Raw genomic sequence first — 26052 nt, 5'->3', positions numbered from 1 at the left:
GTGTGACTCGTCATCGAGTCTTTTTAAGAGAGAAAGTGCTGCTGCGTGGTCTGTTTTTCTTTTCCCCTCATCATTTTACACGTGTAACAGCGTAATCTTTTTTTAATGAAACATTTGGTCATGTTTGACCTCTGAGAAAAGGCTACAGCCATGTGCATTGCAACCATGTGTAGTGCTTTTAGCAGCATAATGTAGTTCATAGTCAGGGGTCGTATGAGGAGAGGTTCACTTTACTTCATATCAGAAATCTTCTGTTATTATTTGAACTGCTGCTTCACTTTCACGCCCTCCAGCTTACACATATTAAGCAGATCAAAGTGAAACTACCCTGTCCATCACTATTCCAAATTGCACTGCGGTATGTATACCACAGGGGACTGAAATGACAGTAATTATGCAGCTCTTTTTGTATCACTACATTTTACAGTCATGGACTAAGTGATGTGATTATGTGAATTTTCCGGATCCATTATTCAGCATTCAGGACTCGTAAAATAGTTATTTTAGATTATTTTGAAGGCATGACACACACAAAAAAGATTGACCATGATTACATAATGCTATAAAAGCCTTCCTTATTTACTTTGAAATAAAGCGGTATGCATTTGAAATAAATAAAGCGTCAGTTTTTTGTTCATTGTGCTGTCTTGCTTAAAAGTGGATGTAATATTACAATGTAATCCTTCAAGGCAGGCTCTAAAAATAAGTAACTATACAGAAGATTTTTATCACTAAAAATCTGTAGTGAAAAGTATTAAAAGTGCCAGTAAAGTCTTTGCGACACGTGATTTATTTCACATAAATATTTTAAAAAAGACGAGACAAGTAGTACAATAGTATATTTTCATGGCTTTGTGCGTTTGCTCAAGTGCCAAAGTTTTGCACAAGGCCTGTTCCTGCATTATTTTTGTGAAGTGGATTTTTGAACTTGAGCAGCCTTTTCTTATAGAAACTAATTGAAAGGCTAAAAGAAATCTGAGCCATGTTCAGTCATTCTTCTGCAGTGCCATCTACAACATCTACATAATGCATAAAGTAAAAATTAAAAGTATTTTTCTACAATGTTCTCAGTTTCGCTTCACTTGTAGTAGAGAAGTTTTTAATATGCAAGAAAACATCCAGAGCCTTTAGTCTCTCTCTCTCTCTCTCTCTCTACAGTGAGTAGATTGCTGCAGAGCCCCAGCCTGGGAGAGAGACTGCAGAGAAGGGAGGACTAGCTGCCAGCTCCCCTGCTGATTAGCTTGATTAATTAGACCCAGACTTTATCAAAGTGATATTTGGAGTTTGTATGCAAAGAGGCCCCAGTAATGGTACCAGTTGTAGCACTGCTTGTGCTGTCATTGTGTATGTTTGCCGTCTCCCTTGAATAAACATCTACCCTTTATTACCGTCTCACTCACACAACCCTCAGATGCTGATTTACTTAAAATACCTCATCACTTAAAAAAGAAAAATCACCTCCTTGTGCGTGTTGATGTGTCACTGTCACTGTTTAACAAAACGAGTGTCACTCTGTTGCACAGCTGGCAATTTGTTATTGTTTGTCTTTATAGATCCAAGTTCCTGCTAGTTATAACTACCTCTTGGAAGACTCTTTCATAAACACGCATTGACTTCTCTTGTCAAATTGCCTTGTTTTTATTTAGTCAATGAGGCCTGTTAAATCTGTGCCCGAGCTGACGTCTCGACCAACGAATGGAAAATTCTGGACTGCTGGATGGATATGCTCTTATCTGACTCACATGTCATTGGCTGGAGAGTCGCTGGCACTACATTCATAAGGAGAAAAGTGCCACATAAATAGCCTTCCACGAATAAGCCATTTATGCTTTGTTGTCAGAGGAACAGACTACCTGTGGAAAAACATGTTGTTTTGAGCACCGACCATGACGTAGTCCCTAAAAATGGCTAGCTTGCTCATGTGTGTTAGGATTTTTCTAACTTTTTGTGTTCAGCTTGAGACTTTGTGATGTGCAAACTCTGATAATGATCGCACTAAATGCGTTTGATCTAATAATCATTTTGTAAAGGCGGGCTCACGCAGAGGCAACATCGATGGCTTCACTGAGCACCACTAGCAGCAGTTGCACCGGCACTGAGCTTCATGTGAAGTCTCGACTTTCATCAGAATGTAAAATTGTACGACCAAACGTGCGACAATGAGTGTGAACTGATGAATTGTCTGATTTATTTCTCCAGACATGAGTTCTTTAGCAATGTTCTTGAGTAGCTCTTGTGCTGGGATCACCAGTCAATATAGTTCTATTTCTGGAAACCATAAGAGTATGGGGAAGTGCAGGCTGGCTGGCTCTGAGTCTGTTATCTTTTCATTAGAAAATAATGATGCTAAAAAGATTTCATATGCTGCAAATAGAAGCTTTTATGGTTATCTATGATTTATTTAGGCTAATAAAGATAGCAGGTAGAGTGCACTCAGTGTACTGCGGTTGATTTAGTTAATCTAGAAATAATATGCAGATCTCCCTGTTCCATGATTCCAGTTGAGTTTTTTTGTCTACTAAAGCACTGCTGGACATGTTTTACTCCTGCCGTACGGGCTCCATGTAGGCTGCAGAAAAAGAGCTACAAAGAAGGTGAGATTAGCAAAAGGAGGCAAGTGATTATGACAGATGGCTTCAGGTGACACTGTTCTTAGGCCACACATTTCCCCTACAAGCTAAGAGATCATTGCTGGTCTTACACACAAACCACAGAGCACTTGTGGAGTACTTGTGTTTCTCTGAAAGTGAGTACTTTTTCATGTGTTTGGTTATCATATATGTTTATCATGAGTGCCAAAAAGGATTTGAGCCAGACTGGCAGATGTTCTGTGTTTGAAATGGCTTTTTCTTCTGCTTTCCAATAACTTCATATAATATATTTCATTTCTCTTCTTCTCTTTCTCTTACACATTTGCAAATTGCTTCTCTTTCTCGCCCAAAAACACACACACACACAAGCACAGTCTCTCATTTAGGCTTTCTACCGAAGACGTATCGCATTCACTCTTTCACCCTTTTAGGTTTGATCAAGCTCTCCCTCTTCTCTCCAAGACCTGTAGCCAGTAGTGAGGCTGATGGCGTACAGACCATTTTCTGAGAGTCGGAACGTTGTTGTGTCTTTTCCATTAGCTATTCATGAGCTCTCCTGGCTCAGGTCTGTGTACCTGGATTGGCGTGCTCAGGAGATGCAGTGGCTGACTGAATGTGGATTAACGAGAGTGTCACGTTTAATTCAGGCGTGTGCTGTCACCGCTACGGAGAGCGAGAGAGGGGGAGATGGAGAGAGAGAGAGGATGATTGTTTATCTCATCAGTAGAGTAAAGGAAAAGCAGGTCCTGACCTACGCCAATTTCTTCTCTGTACACGCTGATTGATCAGCTGTGTCTGTGGATGTTAAGCATTTGCTACCAAGGAACAGCAGCGCACTTGTTGATGCCTTTGCACCTGCGCTGCACATGTCGGCATATTTCTTTGCGCTCAACATTTGTCATCATATCCATAAAAGCAGATAGAGATAATAAAAGGAAAGAAATCAAGAGAGGTGGGAAGATTGAAATGAAGGAGTGAATGAATAAAAGTGCTGACTGCGTGGGGGCCGTGATGGGCCGCTCAATCATTGGCCGCAATGCTAAGTGACAGCATGGGAGCAAAAAGAATGAGACAGAGGGGAGGGAGAGGGTGAGATGGAGACGATGGGGCAGCGTGCTAGGGAGCAGAATCAAAGAGAAAAGGGAGGGTAGGGCTCGAAGAGGAGGAGGAGGAGAAATCGAAGAAATGCAAGAGGGCTTTAAATGGAGTGAGAGGGAAAGAGAGCGAGTAAGGTGAGCAGCGGTGTATGTACTCACCTGAAATCACTTGTCCTTTTTATCTGGAGCTCAGCTGAGCTGGAAGAGTGCCAATATGAATGACTGCTTGTCATGTCTCTATATTTCTATTTTCTGTAACAACTTTTAACATTCGTAAGCTCGTAGATGAAGTGCAAGCTACCTGCACAATCTTTGCTCGTTCTGCAAACACTCACACGCTTATGACTGGGTGCACACAGTCTCACACACATACACACGCACTGCATTGACTTACAAATTGCAAGAGGACTCAGGGAGATGAAACTCTGAACTTTGAATCCCTGACTAGCTTTGAAGTTTTCAAACATCTCTCTCTTTCACTGTCTCGTCCCTCAGCCGTAACGCGAGTATTTGAAAAAGGAGGTGTGGTATCTGTCGTAATCCACAGGGGGAAGCTTTAATAATTGGGCTTTTTTTTTTTTTTTTTATCTCCTTCGTATGTTCTCGGCTCCTAGCTACAGCTCTTTTCTGCATGGGGAACCTGTTCTCTGTAGTACTGGCAGGATTTGCCTAGATGGAATTTGGGTGATGGGCAAGATCAAGCCGGAGAAGTATCTAATACACTGTGTGAATTTGATAAAACATATCTGATGTGTACACTCACAAAACAGTGAGTTAAGTCGGCCTTGCTGTATTGCTCATAAGGTCCTGGTCAATTGGCCAGCCAACATTTAGAGCTTAAACACAAAGTAGTGCCGATGCTGGAGTATTTAGTAATAACTAAAAACATGTGTATAAATCATACAATGACTCCACACGCCATGCATGAGACCATTTGTCCTAATGTAAATATTTCTTTTTCATTTTACACTTTTTTCTTTTGTCTTTTTTATTGACTATGTCAATATTTGAGGTTTTTTTAGCTATTGCTGTAAGAATAAGCCAATAAGACTCCATATTGATGGTAAAATCTAATGTTATGCATTTCTTAAACAAGATACATAACCAACTATGATTTCTATATACTTTAATTAAACTACAACTTTGGCCTAAGTACAAATTACATTTCTAATAGTGTTAAAAACTGATGTGCACCAACTGAGCACCTCCCCTGCTCATTCTGTAATCAGTCTTAATTTAATCCAGTGATTCACTAAGTCATACACTGACAGACGCACAAATAACAACACAGTGTGCATCCACCCATACATGAAGTCAGGTTATGCAGAGTTTGAATGAGCTGGCTTGTCTCTTTCCATTATGTGTCAAAGACTGCTGTCCTGTCCTTCACAATGAGGATGTACATATTATTTTTGTTTTTCTTTCGAGTCCAGTACCGAAAGATCCACAATCTCCGGTGGAAACTTGTGAAATGTCAATGTACTGTAATGGAATATGTTATCAATACACTGGCACCTAATATCAGTACTAGTTTTACTTAAGACCTGAATCACAAGGACCTAGAGACGAGTTAAACACCCTGGGACCATCTGATGAGGAGAAAATATGGGAACAATGTGTATTCCCCAGTCAGTTAGCAAATGGTTGCTGTCTAAGTGCAACACCTCCAGCCACCACGTTTCAGAGTCACTGGCTCATGACTTCTTGACTATATTTTAGAGATTTTCTTCATCTTAAGGTGAAAAAAAATCAAACTGTTCATGATTGTCTTTTACTGTTGAGTATCTCACAATCCCTTTGCTACAGTATCATTGTTGTCTTGGGCAGCATATTGTAAATTTCTTAGTGATTCCCCAAACTAACACTGTGACTAACATACTTCAGCCATCCATAACTTTTATTTGTTTCAAACTAGGAGTGAGCAGTGACTGACTCGCTCACCACCCTGCTCGTTAAACTGGGATGGCGACTGCTGTTTAAGACTCTTTTGGTGAAAAATAAGTGTCTCTGCAAACAAGAGCAACTCAAGTTCGTCTCAAAGAGAGTTTGAGACAGCAAAATGATTAAAGTTATTTTGAACAACCATCTCCTAAGACTATGCTCACGAGCATCTCTTAAATTTCTACCCAGAAGACATCTAAAAATACCCCACTCCACTCGCTAAACACTGAATTATCCGGCAAACAATGAGCACATATGCCTCAAACCTCTCCGTCTGCGCTTTCTTAGTCATTATCAGTGCATTTGTTTGCTATTACTGGAAACATCTGTGCTCAGATAGGTTTGTGTCTGACCTTTTGTGTCCAACTGTGGTTATGTTTAAGCTCTCGCATATGTGTAAGAATGTGGAAGTAAGTAAACACTCAGAACAGAAAGTCATATCGTATCTTGGCAAGGACATTTGCCAGTGTTATTGAATTAATTTGAGTCTGTAAGAATGTAAGAAGAGTGTTTACCTAGACGCAGTCTGCCCTTCAAATGGCGTGTCACTAAGCTGCCCTTGTCTGGGGAGGAAGAGGGAGGGAAGGAGGGAAGAAAGCTGGGAGAACGAGGGAGACGAGGAAGACATGGTGTGTGTTGCAGTTGGTGGCAGATGTTGTCGCTGTGGAAAGGAGGAAGTAAACATCACTTTCACACACATTCTTGAATTTGCAGAGCGTATGGAGTCACACAGACATAAACGCAGAAAGCGGGTACACACACATCACGAAACACCTCCCACGTACCTAACAACAACGAATTAGCTAAAATGTGTGAGAAACAGGGCAGCGGGTCAAAGACAGTGAATGAGTTTGTCAGAAAAGCAGGTTGGAAAAGTGAAACTCGAAGATCTTTTTTCTTTCCTTTCATTTTCTTTTCTTTTTTTTCCCCAACGCCCACTCAGGTGACGTTTAAATGGCATTGCCAGAGGACATAACATGTAGTCCTTTAGAATAGAGAGCTATGCTTCAGTCCAGCTCAAAATCGATGCTGCTGGGTAGAGATGAAAAGAGGCTAGAGGTGGAGACCGATGAAGGCAGATTTGATAGAAAGTCTGGAAAGTGAGATGAAGCAGTGTTGACTGTGGCGCAAAGTTCAGTGCGGGTGTTGAGGATGGACGCTGGAGACCCGCTGCCGGTCATGCCTAAATTTCTTTTTTGGCACAAGATTAAATTACTCATCTCTGGCTCTGAGGCTGGCGGTTTCCAGAAGGAATTAGTTTGCAACCTTTCGGGTTGACGTCAGACGCGCTTTTGACTTTTCAGGTGTGAGGGCACGCTTTGTTATTTCACTTTCGGTGTTGGAAAATATTACACAGTTACAAATTAGTCACGCCTGCACAGAGTCATCTGGCAGCCTATTTTAAACTCACCTACTCCCTGGATTTCTTTCACGTCTCTGCACGTCATTTACACCATGATGTCTCGTTAGCGTGGTTAGGGTCATCGATAATTCTTAGAGGTCATAAAGCAGTAATGAAGAATGGTTAAAATCATATATTAAATCTGGAATAGGTGTTAAACTGCCAGGTTTTTAGGATGGCATTTCAAAGTAGCCAGTATCCTAAAATATTTAGATGATCAGCTCAGAATTCAAAGATAAGACACTTTCTGAATATGATCTTTTTTCCTCTAGTGACCTTTCACTTGAAAGAAAGATGAATGGTTTGCAGAGTTTTACATAAGTTAGATCTTAGTTACACAGGTGTAGAGACTGGTCTGCAGCTCCTGAGCAATCTCCAGTCACTAAGGGAAAAATGTGCATTCTGGTTGGTGAGTGTTTGCTGGCAGTCGCTGGGTGAAATCAGTCACAAACAGCGTGCTACACTAAAAACCTCCTTGGGATTGCTTTGGTCTCTAGCAGATTTCTACTGTCACTCATAGTTTATAAACTGCAAGTGACTGCTGCTATCTGCTACTTACCAAAGCAACCTCACAAGGTTTTTGGTGCAGAAGTATGTACTTCGATGCAAACAATTCCTACCCAACAGCAGGCAACCGGTTAAGGAATTTCCCTAGCAACCAGTGGTTTCCAAAGAGTTGCCAAATGGTCTTTAGGCTTGCATGACTATAAAACAATTAAAAGGAAAAAAAGTGTTACACACTTTTGCACTTAATATTTTTCTTTAGTTGTTACATGTTTGGTGAGCAAGGGTCCACACACGTGCCTACACACACACACACACACACACACACACACACACACACACACACACACACACACACACACACACACACACACACACACAGGGACAAGATCTCTGCTGTAAAGGTTGAATCAAAGAAGAGGGTGCAGAGTGAAACAAAAATATTATGCTGCTGTTTAAGATGCCAGGCCTTTCTTCTGCCCAGCTCCTTGCAACTTTCGCCTCCCTCACCCCTTACTTCTCACCTGCACTTCTTTGCTTAGATGACCTTCTCCCTCTCTCTCGTCCTCCTCCTGCTCCCTCCCCTCTTTACCTCTGTCTGGTCTGCCGGGCTGTCACGGTGATATCCCAGGTGCTGTGGTTTTGATCTCCGCCTTCAATAATGAATGAAAGGATACAATTCGTCAATCACTTCAAAAACCATGTAGCCCACATTGCCCAAGGTCAGGACAGTGGCAGCTGTCAGACAGGATGATGGCTAGCATAGGCAGGTGAGCGGAGGATGTTTGGCCACATGCATCACACGTACACACCAAAGAGAACCAGAGGAACTAGAGGAGGAACAGATGAAAATGTATGAAAGAAGAGGGGCCTCCTCTGAAGACGGGAGAAAAGGATATTAAAACAGAACAATACGATCAGGAGAAGCAAGAATGGAAGAAGTTTCGCGTGATTTTCAGTGCTTTATTTTCTCTGAAGACCTCAATTTACCTTTTTTAGGTTCTCTTTCCTATTCTGTGTGTGTGTGTGTGTGTGTGTGTGTGTGTGTGTGTGTGTGTGTTTGGAGGTGTGTGTGTGCGTGTGTATCAAAGTGTGATGTGTGGGGTGAGAGAGATGAAGCCTGGAGTCATGTTGTCAGACTATCACATGTCTGAATGCAGTCGCGTTTGTGAAAATCTCTCAATATCAATGTAGATTTGGGTCAAGTGTGTGCGTGAAGCCCGGTGGCGGTGATGGGAAGGTGATGCGGTGATCGTGTCGGACAGTTTCAGGAACAAACTGGTTTTACGTCCACTCGTGACTCCATTATATAGCACTTATACCATGGTGGTACAAGTGGTGCACACACCACTCCACGTCGTCTTCCTTTGGCAGTTGAGTCTGATTGATTGTTATTGTCTGTAAATAAGAGTTTGCTTTCCACCTGCAGAAAAACAAATGTTTTTAATGAGGGGGTGTAAAGTGCTGAGGAAACAGTAGGGGGAGAGTGAGGCCCGGGGATAAAAGAAAAATTGCAGAAACAAAGGAATAATTATCATCTGTGCTATTTTTTGTGTGATTCAAAAGGACTGAGGTGTTTTCACGGTTCCTTGTGTGCTCAACTTTCTTCAGAGAGAAAGAGGATGCTGTTGTCTCTGTGGGAGGTATTTATTTCACTCCCTCCCAACGCTCCCATTCACCTCCTTGCTCCTCCTGTCCGCCTGTCTGCTCATCAGAAAATAGGAGCTGACAGTTGTTTGTGTATGTGTGTGTTTTGGTGCGTGTGTGTCTTAGCAGATGTGCCCTGCAGCGTGGCCCACCTCTTAAATGTCACTGATCATAGTCTCTTCCACCTGATTACCCTAACCCCTCCAACCCCACCCCTTTCCCCCAACACACCACCGCTCCACCTCCCACTTCTATGCTGCATCTTTTCTGCCCCATTTATTACCCCCCCAGCCGCCCCCACATGGATCTGCATGACCCCATGCATGCGAGGTTGAGAGTGCCTACATCCACTCGTACTTCCAGTGGCGTAAGGTGCCTTTTCTTCTGTACCAAAGTAGCTGTTTGCACAGAACAGTCTCTTTCAATTACAGTGCACTGTGTTCAGAGCTGACATTTCAGCTGGTTGTCCTATAGAGACATATGCATACAAATGCATGGGCATATACTCACATGCTTACGCTGACATTATTAAATGCCACAAAAAGCAATAAACTGACATTTTGTAATCGACTGCTCAGGCACAGTTTTGGTTAACACAACAGTCTTGATTATGAGAAACAGAGTTACACAATGGCCAATCACTAAATGGGCACAAATCAAACTGGCATATAACCAAAGCCGATGCAGTCTGCGCATTGCCTTCCCTTCACCAGCCACTGTACCAGCATCATTAGCGAAACCAGACAGAAAAATCTCAACTTTGAATCGTTCTCCTTGACATGCTTTTGTTGTAGAGGTTGTACCTCTCAGCACATCATGCTATTAGTGGATTTGACACCGAGGAGCAAACACTCTCACAAGCAAAGTCAAGCGCGTCGACTTTGAACTCGAGACTCGACTGTTCCTCGACTCGTATGCCATTGCATGTGTATGTGTACGTGCACGTGTTGGCGTCTGCATCGTGCCTGCTGGTCTGACATCTGCCAATCAGCACATCAGGATCAGTCAGTCATCTGCCAGCTCTTCACAGACAGCTATCAGTCAAAGCTTGTAGAAAAACATGATTGGAGCAGGCAAGAAAGGGGCTTGGGGGAGGGAGTCGTGATTGGCTGTCTTTTGCAGAAAGAGAGTTTAGGGAGAATGTTATGTCTTCAGTGAGAGATGCTTTGTTCTTGTAGGCAGTTTGACATTCAGTAGTCAATTAAAGCGGCTGCCAACTTGAAAAGTCACGAGTTAAACTCCTGATCAAAGTTCCTCGCTCACATCCTGTATGCTCTGCTCCATCTTACAGCAGATGAAGCAGGGGAAACATTTTCCTCTCTTGTGCACGCTTCTCTGCTGTTTTATGTCCAGGAGTAGTACTTCTTGTCTGTGGTCGCTCAGCTCCCTGTGTACTCTCCATCTTATAGTTCAGCTAAAGCCTGCTGGGATCAGTGGGTGAGCTCCAGCCCCGTGGATTAGCGTCAGAGCCACTTTGATTTCATCATCATCAAAGACAGCAGGTGTTTTCTGCTTAACTGTCATCTTCTTTGGTCACTACATTCCCTCGGTTAGTTTTCTCTTAAGATTGTGTGAATATGTCTGTAGCTGTCTGGGGCCGTCATGATTCTGGGTGTGATTTGGGCCTCCAAACTGATGGGACCACAGCCGGCCGCTGTTGACATTTAGGAGATAAAATCCTACAGTGTGTGGCGTTTAATGAGTCTAATCGTTTGCCTTTTGATCCAGCTGCTGCTCGTCGTTCTCATTAAAATGATTTTAAACGTGTTGGATTTTTACATGTGGGATCAGTGCTGTCAACATCATTCACCAGGAGGAACGTGAAAATGATTTTAAAAAGTCCAGTAGGCCACGAGGGAGAATTATATTATAACCCAGTTCATCAGCTTTCGGGTCAGAGCCGCAGTTCACCTGATATTCACCTCACTCTTGTGAGGTTCACTCACCTCGAGCGCTCTGTAGAATTTACTGTTGGTTTTGCCTTATTCCACCATTTTAGCTCGTTCTCACATTGTCTGGATGTTTCAGTTTTGATGGACCATTTAAAAATCGGGGCTCCTATGGGAGTTTGCCTAATGATGTAACTCTAATCATACGCTGGCTGTTATCCAGTGTGTTGATCCCTGTTTTCGCTCATTAGCGCAATATGCGCTCCTCGCTGACTGTCAGTGAGAGGCTGTCTAGTCTTCCTGAGTTGCACTAATGCTAATGTCTTTAAGCTTTGTGAGGTACGGGCTCATCAGTGACAAACCTTAAGTTTTGTAGTTTCAAAATTCGGTTACACACGTGTGTTTTCAACCGAGTCGCTTGACGGGAGGGATCATATCTCATTTCTCAGCCCTTTCACGTTATGTTGTTCAATTAATTAGCCCCTTTTTTCGACCCTTTTCCGACTCATAGCAACATGCCAAAAACTCAACTCATAATTCTTCCTCTCGCCTCACACACTGTCAGTCCAATTAAGTGCTTTTAAATGCCTGTTGAAACAAGCGCAGGCAGACTTATTAGATTAAAAAGGAATAGAACTCATTCGCACCCCGTAATCAAATAGACTGCTGTTGCCGTGAAGGGGAAAAAATGCTTAGCCATGCAGCTTGTACCTACATATGCATACAAAAATTACTCTTAAAAAAAGAGACTGATTTAGTTATTTCTTCCCCTCATGCGTCAAAAAGGCATGGCAAAGGGTGTGTGTGTGTGTGTGTGTGTGTGTGTGTGTGTGTGTGTGTGTGTGTGTGTGTGTGTGTGTGTGTGTGTGTGTGTGTGTGTGTGAGAGAGAGAGAGAGAGAGAGAGAGAGAGAGAGAGAGAGAGAGCAATATAGCCTACCAGTAAATCAGTATTCATAGACTATAGTCAGCTCTGCCGGCCCTGTCTCACAGTAGGGGTTCAGCTCTATGAAGATAAAGTGATTTTTCTGGAGTGAGCGAACCCTAATTCTGACCTGACACACTCACACACACACATGCACACCAGCACTGTAAATGCACTCACACACTCATATGCAATAATTAAGCAGGCAGAAATGAAATCCTCAGCTTTGTTTCATCCAAGCGTTCTCATTTTCTCGTGCCGAGGCTGCGATGTACACAGCGCCACAGGGTTTCCTTGCATCTGAATGCACAATGGCATCGTGAAGAGCTTTTCTGACCACCTGTCAAACTTTCCACACGAAGAAACCAACATTTTTAGCCGTTCTCTTACTGTTTTGCAGAATCTTGACCCCACGTAGAGAGGATTTCACATCTAACCACAGCTGTTGCAGTAAAATTCAGGGTTATTTAACACTGTGTAATAATAATCTTTTTTTTTTCTTGCCCGTTTCTAAAGGACAAGCCATTTAAGGGCTAATTTCCACCGCACATTTGCTCCGTGCTATAAAAATTCAGAGGTGAAGAGGAGAGTAGAGAGAGCAGGATCATGGTGGACCATCAGCCCCGAAGCCACAACCCTGGTCTTCTCCTCCTCCTGTCCTTTCATCCTCCTCTCCTCTCTCTCTTCTTTATCGCAGCGCTCATCTTCCCGGCAAATTGAATTCCTCCCTAGAATCTGCCTAAGCAGCTTCATAAGACCAGCCTGAGAGTGGATGTGTGCGCGGGATGCGTCAGGAAGAAAAAAAAAAAGTGTGCATGTGTGCTTCTTGGCTCTCCTGTCACATTTGAAGGCCAACCTCTCTGTTAGGCAACGATCCTCCTGAAGAGAAAGAAAGAGGAGACCTTGAGCTGCCGCACTCTTTGACAGAGATGGACCAGGGGGCAACAAGTGAAAGAGGGAGGAACAAAGGGAGGATGATAGGTGGCTGGATAGTGCAGCTTCTGAGAAAGACAGACAGGTCAGAAATGGGGAAGACTGCGGGGGGAGAGAGAGGCTGACATGTTGAGATTGAGTGACAGAGAGACAGACAGTGTGGGGGAGAGAGAGAGACAGACAACGCCAGTGATTGAAACATGCTGTTAGCTGACCTTGCTCATCTCAGAAGGGTGTTCGGAGTGTTCTCTACAGAGTGTTCTCTGTCTATCTGTAGTTTCTCATGGGCTGCCTTTAAAGGAAAAGAAAGGGCTTAAGGAGTGACAAGGAGGGGAGTGCCTCAGGCTGGGCTTTGGAGTGGACGCAACGCGTGATGTATGAACGAAGTGGTGGATGAGTGTAATGGTGCAAAACATCCACACTGGCATACGAAGCAGCCATTGTAGCTGAGGGTTGTGTCAAGCTTTTAAGGCTGCTCTCTCACTTAACACGAACACAGTTTTCATGGGGACATTAGTTGACATTATGCATTAGTTATGCCCCCTCCCTGACCTTACCTGGCACTATAGACTCTAGAAAGTGCATTAAACCCACCCTCTTTCTTTTGACAGCAAGGGGTGCCTCCACTCTAAAAACAAGCTTGGTTGGAGTATATAGGAATACGGTGATCAACTCTCTTGATTTGACAGTTTTCTGATTAAATTTACACTGATCAGACATAAGATTCTGACCACCTGAATAATATCTTTTTGGTCCTCTTTTTACTGTAAAAACAGCCTTGACCCCTGAAGGTGTGCTGCGGTATCTGCAACAAGATGTTAGCAACAGATAGTTTGAGTCTTGTAAGATGTGATTTGGGTCCTCTATGGATTGGACTTCTTTGTACATCCCACAGATACTCGACTGGATTAAGATCTTAAGACCTCAGACTTGTTGTTGTGGTCCTCAAACCATTCCTGAACCTTTGTTTTTGTAGCAGGGCTCGGGCCACATCGATCAGGCAATAGTTTCCATGAAAATGTGTCCGTTGTCTGGAACAATGTTTAGTGTCAAAGTAGCATCCACATGTATAGCAGGACACAAGGTTTCCCAACAGAACATTGTCCAAAGCATCACACTGCCTCTGCTAGGGCTGCTCAATTAATCGAATTTTAATCACGATTACGATCTGGGCTTTAAACGATCATTAAAAATGACTGAGCCGATTATTAGCCCCTCCCTCGTGCTTTACTCTCGCGCTGCTCCGTGTGGCAAATCGAGCGCACCTCTCTGCATTTCGAACACGCATCACAACAATTAAGAGGACCCAAGGGAAGCTCGGAAAGCTAAGCAGAAGTTATTTGGAGAGGAGAGTGACTGCCGCTGGTTGAAAAAAGAGGTAAAAAAAACTTCAGTGGTGTGGAAACATTGTGGGTTCGCGGAGTCAGACGTGGCTCAAGTAGACATAGTGTGTAAACTTTGCTACAGTGTGGTAGCTGCACCACAGAGCAACACTGCAAAGTTCACTAAACATAGATGTTTACATTTTTCATTTATTTTTTATATTGCAAACATTTGCACTGTTATCAGTATTTGCACACTATTTTATGTTATTTTTTAAAGTCATTATTCAATACATTGTTATTGTTAACCCTTTAAATCCCTGTAGAACCGGAACTGCGTAAGCTAGCGCAATAATTTGTTTTGCATATGAAACTGGAGGAGTTGTACTTACATCTTAGAAACTAGAAACTCGCTTTGCCGATCCGATCAGCTGTTCGTAACACTTCCCACATTGAAACAGACGTCAGTGGAACTATCGCATGTCCGCCATTTCCTGTCCGAAACCGGAAGTGACTTCATTTTCGCGGAAAATGTAGTTTTTTACTTGTAGGCCTTAAAAGCCTATACTGGTGTTTTTATAAGTCATGTTTGACTCTATACTTTTCTGAATAGTTGCTGGGATGCTTACAACTCGAATTGCACTGCTGGAAATAGTTTGTTTTGATGCACCTGCTGTTTTCTTTGCAAATTTGCATCATAGGATTGTTTTTTGTTTTTCCTGCAGTATATAAAAATTGCTGTATCTCCAAAATAAAACTATGAAGACACTCAAAATAAATTTCCTGTGGTGGGAAACTATTTTTTGTAACTTTTTTGTATTTAAAGTTTTGAGGGATAAGCCTCTTAAATTTCCCCAAGTAGAAATATATGTAAAAAAACCAAAAACAATTTTCAATTTTTTTGTAGTTTATTGCACTTTTTTGCAATTAATGTAATTACTATGGACTTAATGCATACATATTATTAAAATATGGGCTATAACAGTTGTATTGATGTATAGCAACTTGAAATGCTCCCAAAAATGGCACTACAGCATGTAAAAAAAATTATATAAGCTCTGGCGGACTTGGTTCTATGGTAGATCTTAAAGGGTTAAATAAATATCGTCAAATAATCGAGATCTCAATTTCAGTGAAAATAATCGTGATTATCATTTTTGCCATAATCGAGCAGCCCTAGCCTCTGCTACCTTGAATCCTTCCGATAGTGGATCCTGGTGCCATGTGTTCCTCAGGTGAGTAATGCACACGCCCCTTTTACATCTTTTATGTAATGTAAAAGGAAACATGATTCATTAGACCAGGCCACCTTTAAATTCTCTGTGGTCCAGTTCTGATCCTCATGTGCCCACTGTTGGTGCTTTTGACAGTGGACGTGGTCGCCTACCTGGTCAGCAGTTATGCAACAAACTCTGATGCACTTTTCAAGGACACTTATGACAAGGCTACTTGTCAACTGTCATACTCGCTCAAATTATCGTGATGGTAATTTGACAAATTATTGTCCCTCTCTAAACCAAAAAGACAGAGAAGGCATGGTCTGCTTTGACAAGTTACTGGCCAGTGTACATGCAGTGCCCCTCGAGTTCTCATTCATATTTACTCATCATGCGTGGTTCCATGAAGCAGAGGTTAATATCATGGTAGCTACACACATTTTTCATATATAGTACTGGACTATATATTCGAAACAGACTTTTTTGACGAGGGTTGAGTGTGTGTGTGTGTTTGTGTGTGTTTTTAGGTAACTATGCACAAAGCATGATTTGTCTGCCCTTGTTAATGCTGTATGTCTGTGTTCCCTTACTTAACAGAAGCTCTGTTCTGTTCATTCTGTGCATGTGTTATCCAAAAATGTATATTATGATTGACAAATGAAACCCTCCTCTAACAAAAATCTGATATAATGATACAATTCAGGTGATTTTCCCTTGGAAGGAGGCCAAAGCCCAATTTTATTTATGTAGCATTTGTATCCGGGTAAAACAACGATGTCCTATGTCTGCCTAAAGTAAATGACAACCACAACACTAAACATAGCTGGAACACTGTGTTTAAAATGTCAATAGAAACATTTTTAGGTTGTTGTTTTTTTTGTTCTTTTGTTTTTTTCAAACAGCCCTTTTAAAGGGATGTGAGGACTGGCCAAAATGTCCTCACCTTCCCAAAAAGTTCTCACTCCCAAGGTAGCAGTAGAAGCAAACTTGTATTCTTTCTCTGTCTTCCTCTCCCTCTCTGTCTCTCCCTCACTCTCTGAGGCATGCAGCTGTGAATTATAGTGCTGGTCAGCAGTATGACATTGGAGTCTGCATTGGCAGCCATCGTCTGTAGAAACAGAATATTCCAAATAAATCCTTATGCCCACATGCGCTCGCACTCTCTCTCTCTCTCTCACACACACACACACACACACACACACACACACACACACACACACACACACACACACACACACACACACACACACACACACACTCCCATATAAATCTGTCCTAGCAGGAACACTTCCCTTTTGTGCACAGAGCAGGCAGCTATCAATCTAAAAGAGAGAGGGAGAGGGTGAAACAGTGGAAAGTGGAAGAGAAAAGTGGCCCTGAGACATCCAGAGGGAATAAGGGAGGAAATGCAGACAGTGGAGATGAAGTGAGAGGGGTGGAAGTGATACAGAACTGAGGAAGCTGAAACGACAGGGAGGACAGAAGAGCTAGTGGACGGCAGGAGGGGAAAGGGGGAGCGTTAAGAGTTATGAACCTGTCCATATTTACTGTCGCTAGAAGATAGGCTTCCACTCAAACGGATGCGTGTGTATGCATGTGTGAATCTCCTGTTCAGTCCAAACCCAGATGCTAATTTTTGTTGAGTGGATCCAGGCCTCGGCACATGCAGTCCAGCAGCAAGTGGCTTTGGACAGCCTATTTAGCCTTGATGCCCCTATGCTGTGTGACAGTGAGCCAGGTCCTCACACCTGAGTAGAAAGTTAAAGAGTGGATGGCATTGCTTGGACAGCAGCTGAGCCATTCAGCAGCTGCACCTTGCAAGCCAGGCCAAGTGATTTCAACAGGCTTATCATAAGATTCAGCTTGGGCACTGTGAGTGTCTGTACAATGCGCTATTGTACAGTATCTGTGCTTGGAAACTTGGCTGTTCAGGAGCACAATACATGTGGTGAAAGGGAAAATGCTCTCTGTCAGGATGGAAAAAGCTAAATGTGGAGGTGAAGAACCCAGGATTACCATTACAGTGAAAGCATGTTTATACTGCAGGCATGCTCATTGGTCAAAAGACTCCTGACAGAATCAGACAAGCTTGAGGGAACAATTTAATCATCGCAACATCTGTACCTTTTAGTCTGATCAATTCCACATTACACTGCATCTGACGAACAGGATGCTCAATCTAATTTTTAGCATAAGGGTTAAAAGCGTCTGTGAAGCCTGACCTTTGTCTTTGTGCAGTCTATGCTGGAATTTGATATGCTTTAAGTAACAAACAGCAGATGTTGTTTGCATTCAGAAGAAGTAGTCAAGTTACGTGGTGCCTTTCCAGGGAGTAAATGTGATAGAATTGCTGCTTTTCTGGACCGTTGATGCACATCAATGCTGCGAAATAGGATGTGTTGGAGCACTCATGCATGCCGCCATGCGCTCAGTTCAGCCGTTTGAGCTTACACAGGAAACAAAAGGCCTAAGTGTATGGACAGGCATCACATGTCCTACCTGTGCTAAGCATCTGTTGGGACACATTTTCTCTTGGTCTGTCTTAAAATCAGTGTTACAACTTATTATGCAGTTTGATCTGAGATATTAGTTGTTTATTTAAAATTGGTAGGTTTTCTGAAATGCTGAAGTACAGTTTTGTGGAAAAAAACTGGTATGTGTGTCTGTATAAAAAAGCTTTGACAAGCGTCACTAATAGGGTGAGGGCTCTCTAGACAGTCTCGCAGGAAAAATATAAATATAAATAAAGCAGCTGTAGATGGAGTAGCAGTTTTTTTCCTATTGCTTTGATGTCAGATGTTTTCTTCTAAGCCTGAAATGAGTTTTCATATCTGATTTGACATTTGCAAAATGGCACCTAAAACCATTATTACAGAATTTTCTGATTCCAGTCTGAAACTCTTCTCAATAAAATAAGAGAAGACTTGTTTTTTTGTTTTCAACTTATTGTGCAAAGGCCGTGATTTCTGTGGTGTATGAATACAGCAGAAATCAGCCGTGTTGTCTCAGAGTGACTAAAGCAGACTATTTCAAACACCACAAATAACACATTTTCCTTTCTGTGTCTCTGTCCGTCAGAAGTGGCTCCCTACCTACGAGGGGGTGGACAAGGGCAGCAGGTGGTGTTAGAGGGAAACAGACTGGTGCTGACCTGCCTGGCTGGAGGCAGCTGGCCTCTGCAGTACCGCTGGACTCTCAACAACAGCAACATCACTGACTGGACGCCACAGTACAGGTCAGTTAGCACCCACTGCCTAGTTATTATGTCAGACTTTCTGTCGTGAATCTTCTCATTGTCTTTAAGTGTATATGTCTCTCTCGTACCCTTCCTTTCATATACAAACATCTGCAGAGTAAGAGCTGTTCCCGTTAGAGATGGAGTGTGTGTAGAGGTCAGAGCATTCGGACAGCAGAGCCAAAGTGAGATTAATAATTACATTAGCACCATAAATATGTATATGGTGTGGGTAAAGAGGAGGGGATCCAATCAATATGTCTGTGCTGTTTCTTTGCTTTTTGCCCTGTACCTTTTCTTCTCCTCCTCCTCCTCCTGTGCCCCCTCTCTCTCTGTCCCTGTGTGTGTTGGTTGGTAAGAACTAAGCAATTCCTCTCGGCAAAACTGCAGCTGTGAAACAAAATTGTTTTTCACATCATTCAGAAATGGAGGGAATCTTGGGAATGCATACACACTGAGGGAGGGAGAGGTTGAGCCAGCAGTTTTGTAGGCAGTCGTTGTTCGAGCCAGGAGGTACAGTGTGGCTCTGGACTGCTCTCAGCGTTCTGGCTACTTTAGTTTGGTGAGGCTATGCTGAATTGGCAAGCTGCAGTGAATATGAGTGTGTGTGCGTGTGTGTGTGTGTGTGTGTGTCAGGATGTGGCCATCTGCTAAGCCTGATTTTAGTGTTCTACCTTTGCAACTTTATATATGCTCATTTACATATTTTATTCTCAGTTAAATGAAGACATATAGTGTGGGATGAGATATTGAACCTCACTAGATCCTGATGTGCTATATAGCAATAGCACCTTTCTGCCATTGATATATAAACCATTTTCAGCAAATTGGACGGCCTGCAGCTTTGTGCATGCTGCTGCTACAGGAGCGGGACCAAGCAGTGCTCAATAGCAGTGCTTTGCTGTGATTTTTGGTCATGTTTACAGTTAATACGGGTCTCACAGATCCACTTAGTTTTACATAAACTCAGAAACATGCTTTGGGCTTCCACATAGTAAAATCCTCTTTGGAATATTTTATTTTTCTTCATCCTTTATCTTAGTTTAAAGCGCTGGTCAGTGGAGAATTCAGATGCACAGTAAGTGACAATGATTTACATTAATGGAAGCTTCAGCTCCGGCTTCTTTTATCATTGTCAGTTCAACGGCAGTAGCCTGCCACTTTTTGCACATTGTGAGTTGGAATAAAAACATCACTAAGACAAGTTAGACTCTCAAAAAAAAAGAAGGCAGCAGCGTTTGCTTTGTTTTCAGGGACACTTATGACAAGGCTACTGCATTGTCTTCAAAACTGTATAACATGCTTGGCTGACAAACTTATTTCTCACAATGCATGTGTTTTTTCCCTCAAGCCAATACTTGTCTCAGTTACGTGCTGTATAGTTTTAGAATAATATAAACCTGTTGAAAACACATCAATATTAATAATTTCTGGTCTGACGAACTTCAGATTTAATGTAAAATGACTACCGTCCTACATTTACCTTCTTCTTTTGTGCAGTCTCTCATCACAGTATTACACAAAACAAAATCGATTTTTATTTCTTGAATCAGTCAATCACATTTAACGCTAAGCTTGTCAGAGAAACTGACTAGGAAATTACTGCATTGTCTATATATATATCTGTATCTAAATATAGTGGTAGATGACAGAAATCTAACAACTTGTTGGAACTTAAAACACATGGTGTTTCCGCTGCACACGGCTGTTGAAAATGTAGCTGACCAGAGAGAGAGGGAGATAGATTGGTGGTAGAAAGTGTCCAATATCAAAATCTGTTTTAGGATCAGAGCTGCTGTGTAATGTGTCGTTCCTGATTCAAATGGAGTTGGGTTTGTGAGTCTTTGATGTACATGTGTGTATTTGTGTCTGCGGGTTTGTGTATGTTGGCAGCATGCACTGACAGCCTGGGAGTTAAATACTTGGCTGTCCTGGTATTCGTAATGAGCCCCAAAGCGATGTCCGGTTTTGCTATGTCTATCCGGTTTGTGCGGAATGTGTGTGTGTGTGTGTGTGTGTGTGTGTGTGTGTGTGTGTATTTGTCCAGCATGGTACCAACCTAGATCCTATGCCAAGCTTCCCATTAGTGAAGCACAGTCCATTAAAACCCCATTAACAATCCTTCTCAGAAAAAAAAAGACCTCGCAAACATCAAAAACCTTTTCATACGCGGCACACAGATGCAAACAGACACACATACATGTACACAAACTGTGCATATGCTCTCTCTGCCTTCTGTTATCTGGAAACTTTTACAACCTTAGGCCCAATCCATTTTCTGAGATCAAGGACATGAAAGGGAATTACACAAGAGTGCACGCATATGGACAACCAGACCTCCACCTTCGTTCCCTTCTGTCTTGTTGGTCTCCAGACATCACTCCCAGTTTTATTTTTATTTACAGCTTTGAGAAGAAAAACCTACCCTTATAGTCTTCCTCTCCATGTGTCCATCTTTAGGTTGTCTATGCCGTCCCTGAAGAGGACTGATGCTGGACTGTATCAGTGTATGGTGAGGAACAGGATGGGAGCAGTAATACACAGGAGAACGGAGGTGCAGGTGGCCTGTAAGTACACACAGCATACACGGACACACATGCTGGTTTAAAGTAAACTGAGTAAAACAATTGAAGATGTTGTTTTGTGCACAATTAAAACTTAACAAGCTTCAGCTTTGCTCAATTCTTACAATCTTACAAATATTGAAACAGTGATGGTTTAAAAAAGCATTAGATAGCATCTTGGCTAATGCTAACTGACTGTGAAGACAGCGTGATTGGTCAGTTCCAATACTGATTCTACATCAACAGTTTTATGATGATGTAGGGACAACACCAACACCGGCATATCTGATTGTGCAGTAAATGTATTGTGATGCATTGGTGTTGATCTTCATACTCTTCATCCTTCTCTCTTTTCCTCAAGTTCTGGGTAACTTCTTGGCCGAAGAGCAGAGAAAGACGGTGACTCAGGGCCGAGCAGCCCTCATCAACCCTCCTCCCCTTGCTTCGTTTCCTCAACCATTGGTCACATGGTACAAAGATGGACACAAGATAATCCCCAACAACCGAATGTAGGTGTTTCTTTTACCCTTTTGCTTTGTGTCTTGAGCACGCACTTGTGTTTGTATGGTGTCTTTTGCAGTCTCGAGCACAAAGTGTGTCTAACAAAATACCGCCTGAGATAAAATTTTAATTTTACAGTTCTTATCCCACAGTGGTGTATTAATTAGTGTTCTGCAGAAGCACAAAAGTTCTTTTAATCCTCGCATGTCAATTGCTATGAATAATAAGCTATTTAGATAACTGACCCTTTTCATAAGAAGAGACACAGGACATTATCAAGAGAAGATAAAGCGGGCTTTTCAGTGAATCAAATCTACAAGGTTATTAAGTAATTTTAGGTGCATGGGAGATATTCTTTTATATTAATTGTACAGCAGAGATATGAGGGTCCCTGTGTTGTGTAAGCTGTGCTTCACAGTCTTTTTGTTTGATGTTATTCTCCAGCTCTTTTTGAAATGCTGACAATTTGCATATTATTTCTTAGTTGCTGCAGATATCCTGTAAGTGTCACTCTTTTGAAAAAATGCTCATAAGCTAAGCACAGGGATGGTAGTGTGCTTTTGGTTTGCAGAGTGGTGTGATATAGATTCAGGCAGCATTTTAAATTAATTTGGGATATGCACCTTTTTGAATCGGCTCCTCTGTGACAATAGCTGTTGAGATGGAGACTTTCAGTGATTTTATTAGTCTCTGCTTGCACTCTGAGATAACTAACTCCCCATTAAGACCACTAACTGCTCCCCAGTGTGTTATTGAATGAAATTGTCAGTGGCCTTGCTGTACACGTAAACGGTCAGACAGCAACTTTTTCACCCCTTTAACGACAGACACCACCTCCAAAGAGCTTTTCAGAATGCTATGTGGATTCAGGTTATATAAACAGGTTTTGTTTTTTTTTTACTTTGGGGGGGGGGCGTTGCTTTTGTTTCTGGTTCACATCAAGTTTGAATTTGCTTTTAATTTGGACGAACTAGGATAATGTACTCCTGTTAAGTTAATGGGGCTTTATTGAGAGTGGCTTAATGATAGTGGACTGCAATTATTTTGCTGCACACGACACTATCTGCATGAAGGTGTTTTCAGTCAAAGCATCCCTGCTGAAGTGTGCTCCCTGCTGCTGTACACGAAAATAAAAAAACAAAGAGGAGCCCTTGTTATAGTTACAGATTATTCCGTGATTATTTCAATAAAAATACATCTGCAGTAGATATGGAGCATCTGTGGCCAGGGGACAAGATTGTTAGTGCCTGAAACTTTTCTTTTGTGTTTGCTTATATCTTAGCGCTACCAACCAACCACATTTAAGCAGGTTTTATTGGCGTGCCGGTAAACAGTGAAGAAAAACGATCTGCAATCTTAAAAACACTAGCTACTGTGCGAGGAGGATTTAACCTTTAAAATTAGCAATAGGGAATCAGCGGTAGAGATTTTCTCAGCTTTATTAGAGCCTGACCAATTTATCAGCAGGCTGATATGTTCAGCTGATATTAGCTCATAACATTCATGTTATGAGTGTTGATACTGGATAATTTGTCCAACAGAGGGTACTCTGCAACTTCCCTGTTGACAACACACAAACATAACAACAAGATGATACAAGCAGAGTCTGGCAGAGAGGAAATAAGTTAATAACAAGCAAATAAATAACTGTAGATATCAAATATAAGGCAAATTCGATTATTTGGTTTGTGTGTCTGAAAGAAAACAACATTGGCTGTTATCAGATATCAGAATATTTGATTGTTAAATCACCAAATATCTGTATAGGTGTTGATCTTAAAATTGGACAGAGCTTTTATCACTTCTCCTTATGTTGCTACTGCCACTATTATGTTTTTCATCAATTTCTGAACTAACTTTGAAACAAAAGCACACAACGACCCCAGGCACCTCTTTCTCTACATACCAGCTTCATGACCTTTAGTAACATCTCAAGTGCTCGTTGGGACATTAATGAGTCCAATTCTAGTCCCACAGACCTGCTGTGGAGGATGTATCCTCACATTAACCCTGAAAAGAGCTGGTTTATAAGATCTGACATGTGACTCCATGGTGACTTTAAAAGCCTGCTAGCATATGCGGAGTATACATTTAAATTTGGATTCTAATATCCATCTACTGTAAATCAACCCTGACAGCAATGAAAAGCTTTAAAGTATCAACCTTTTTGTCAGAACTGCTCCTGACACAAAGGTTAAGTACTATATTAATGCCTGGATATATTCTGGAAGCTCCATAGCCTACAGTACACCAATAGAGGGAAATATATAATTAATAGTAAAAGCCTAAGGTGAAGCTGAGGTGGGTGCTTGGATCGTAGAGTAAGCACTGATGTAACAGTTGCAGCAGTAGGTTAGCAGAGCATTTAAACAATGTGATGTGACAGTGAACAATCGGCTGCCCGATTTTATCATATCCACAAGCCTGAGGCCAATACAGAGCCTGCAGATGTCAAAATGGTCAAAGCCAGAAGGAATGTGTGGACACCTGACTATGGTTAGAGTTGGAGGTCACATCATCCAGAATGATCTCTACAGTGGGGATGATGATGATGATGATGATGTAAACTGTTTACCAGTGTAAACGGTACATGGTTACAGATGATGTTAAAACAGCTCTTTTTATAGCACATTGTATTTCACTTTATACAGCACATTTGTGGTGCACTTACAGTATATCAAAAATGAAGAAGCTTCAGGTGGTTTATATATATATGTGGTGATAATTGATTCCGAAAATATGGTTGTCATGGTTTTAACCGTACCTGCTTCAGGTGATACAATATATTTCCAGTTTCTTGGATCACAGGAACAATTTTTTATTCACTTTGTAATTATTGTAATGACTCGTGATTGCATTTTGTGTGTGTGTGTGTGTGTGTGTGTGTTGGGGGGGTTATCCTTGTTTTGTCTTTTATTACTTTTCTGTTCCATTATATCCAAATGGGCTGCAGTGTTTGAAATACAGTTCCAAGTTTGGCAGGTATACTCAGCTGAGCAGTCAACACAGAGATTACAGTGGCCAGTATTGGAAATGGTATATGTCGCTGAAGTAGCTCCAGTGGCTCCATTACTCTTTGCCATTTATCTTGATTAAGTTGAGGGGGGAAAAACTGATAAAACTTTCTGTCCTAAAATGCACAGTCAAGACATTTTATTACCAGGAAAACCCATAAAATTCATGAGTTTCCTCAGCTATTTATTGCAGACACAGTTTGCACTGAATTCCAGACTGCCTTCACTAAAGTAATAAGAAATTAAGGCATTTATATGAAATACAATGTAAGTGGCATTCTGTTAATAACAAGCCGCTGTGCTTTTTCAAATGGCAAAAGCTTGGCACTCAATGTAGGAGGCATTTTATTTAGACCATATTCCAATCTTATAAAGATGGAATGAGGTGTGTTGCCTCTAATAATTTGGTATGAATAGTTTCTATCTCAGTTATCTGTCTTGGATGCTGACAGCAGTCTCTCCAGTCCTCGAGAGAGTTAGATATGAGAAACAGAGAAACCAGTAGAAACTCTAGAGATTCATCTTTTTTTTTCTTTTTTTTTCATCTGATGCAGTTTTTGACTCCTCTAGTATAGCGGTGGATCAGAATAGTAAAATAAAAAAAGAGAGACAATCAGTCTTTTTGCTAAGTTAACAGATGATAACAGGCTTAGAGCATTTATTGGCAGCTGAGCTAGCCAAAATACACTGTAACCAATGCCCAGGACATTCCTGGTGCTAGCTAGCTGCCTGACTTTGGCCAGCAGTCTGTTTTAACAGATACAGGGCTATGAAACAAAGGTTTTTCTTAAATCATGATCAGTTCAATTCAATTAAATGTTATTAATGTAGCGCCAAATCACAACAACAGTCACCTCAAGTTGCTCTATATTTATATATTAGTGTAAAAAGCTCTATACTAATACAATCAGGCACCACTGTATAAGCAAACACTTGGAGACAGTGGGAAGGAAAAGCTCATTTTAAACAGGAAAGAATTAGCAACAACCAAGCTTAGAGAGGGCCAGCCATCTGCCATGACTGTTTGGGGATGAGGGGAGGGAGACAGGACAAAAGACAAGCCGTGGAAGTGAGACAGAGTAACATGTTTTCATTTATTTACACATGTAGCAGCTCTAAAATAGAAACACATAATCTAGATAAAATACACTCATTGTGTCACTTAGACATGTTTTTGTGATTGTGTTTTTTTGTAAATTGAGCGAAAAACATGTGGTTTCTTGTGATGATTGCAGGGTTTTAGCTAGAAAAGTTGTTTGAGCCAGCAGCAGC

General features: G+C 41.7%; 1 protein-coding gene across 3 annotated transcripts in view; it reads left to right on the top strand.

Annotated features, from left to right (window-relative positions):
* LOC101472399 (protein sidekick-1) overlaps window positions 1-26052 on the top strand; it is a 298277-nt gene that overhangs the window by 87951 nt on the left and 184274 nt on the right. For all 3 annotated transcript variants that reach the window (XM_004568331.6, XM_076884757.1, XM_076884758.1), the window contains 3 exons: window positions 18545-18701; window positions 21162-21268; window positions 21627-21774. In XM_004568331.6, coding sequence (XP_004568388.2) covers window positions 18545-18701; window positions 21162-21268; window positions 21627-21774 — 412 coding nt within the window. The remainder of the gene's footprint in view (window positions 1-18544; window positions 18702-21161; window positions 21269-21626; window positions 21775-26052) is intronic.

Source organism: Maylandia zebra, linkage group LG6, assembly GCF_041146795.1.
Source record: "Maylandia zebra isolate NMK-2024a linkage group LG6, Mzebra_GT3a, whole genome shotgun sequence".
Taxonomy (NCBI): domain Eukaryota; kingdom Metazoa; phylum Chordata; class Actinopteri; order Cichliformes; family Cichlidae; genus Maylandia; species Maylandia zebra.
Note: the sequence above shows the minus strand (reverse complement) of the source record. Positions and strands in the feature narration are given on the sequence as shown.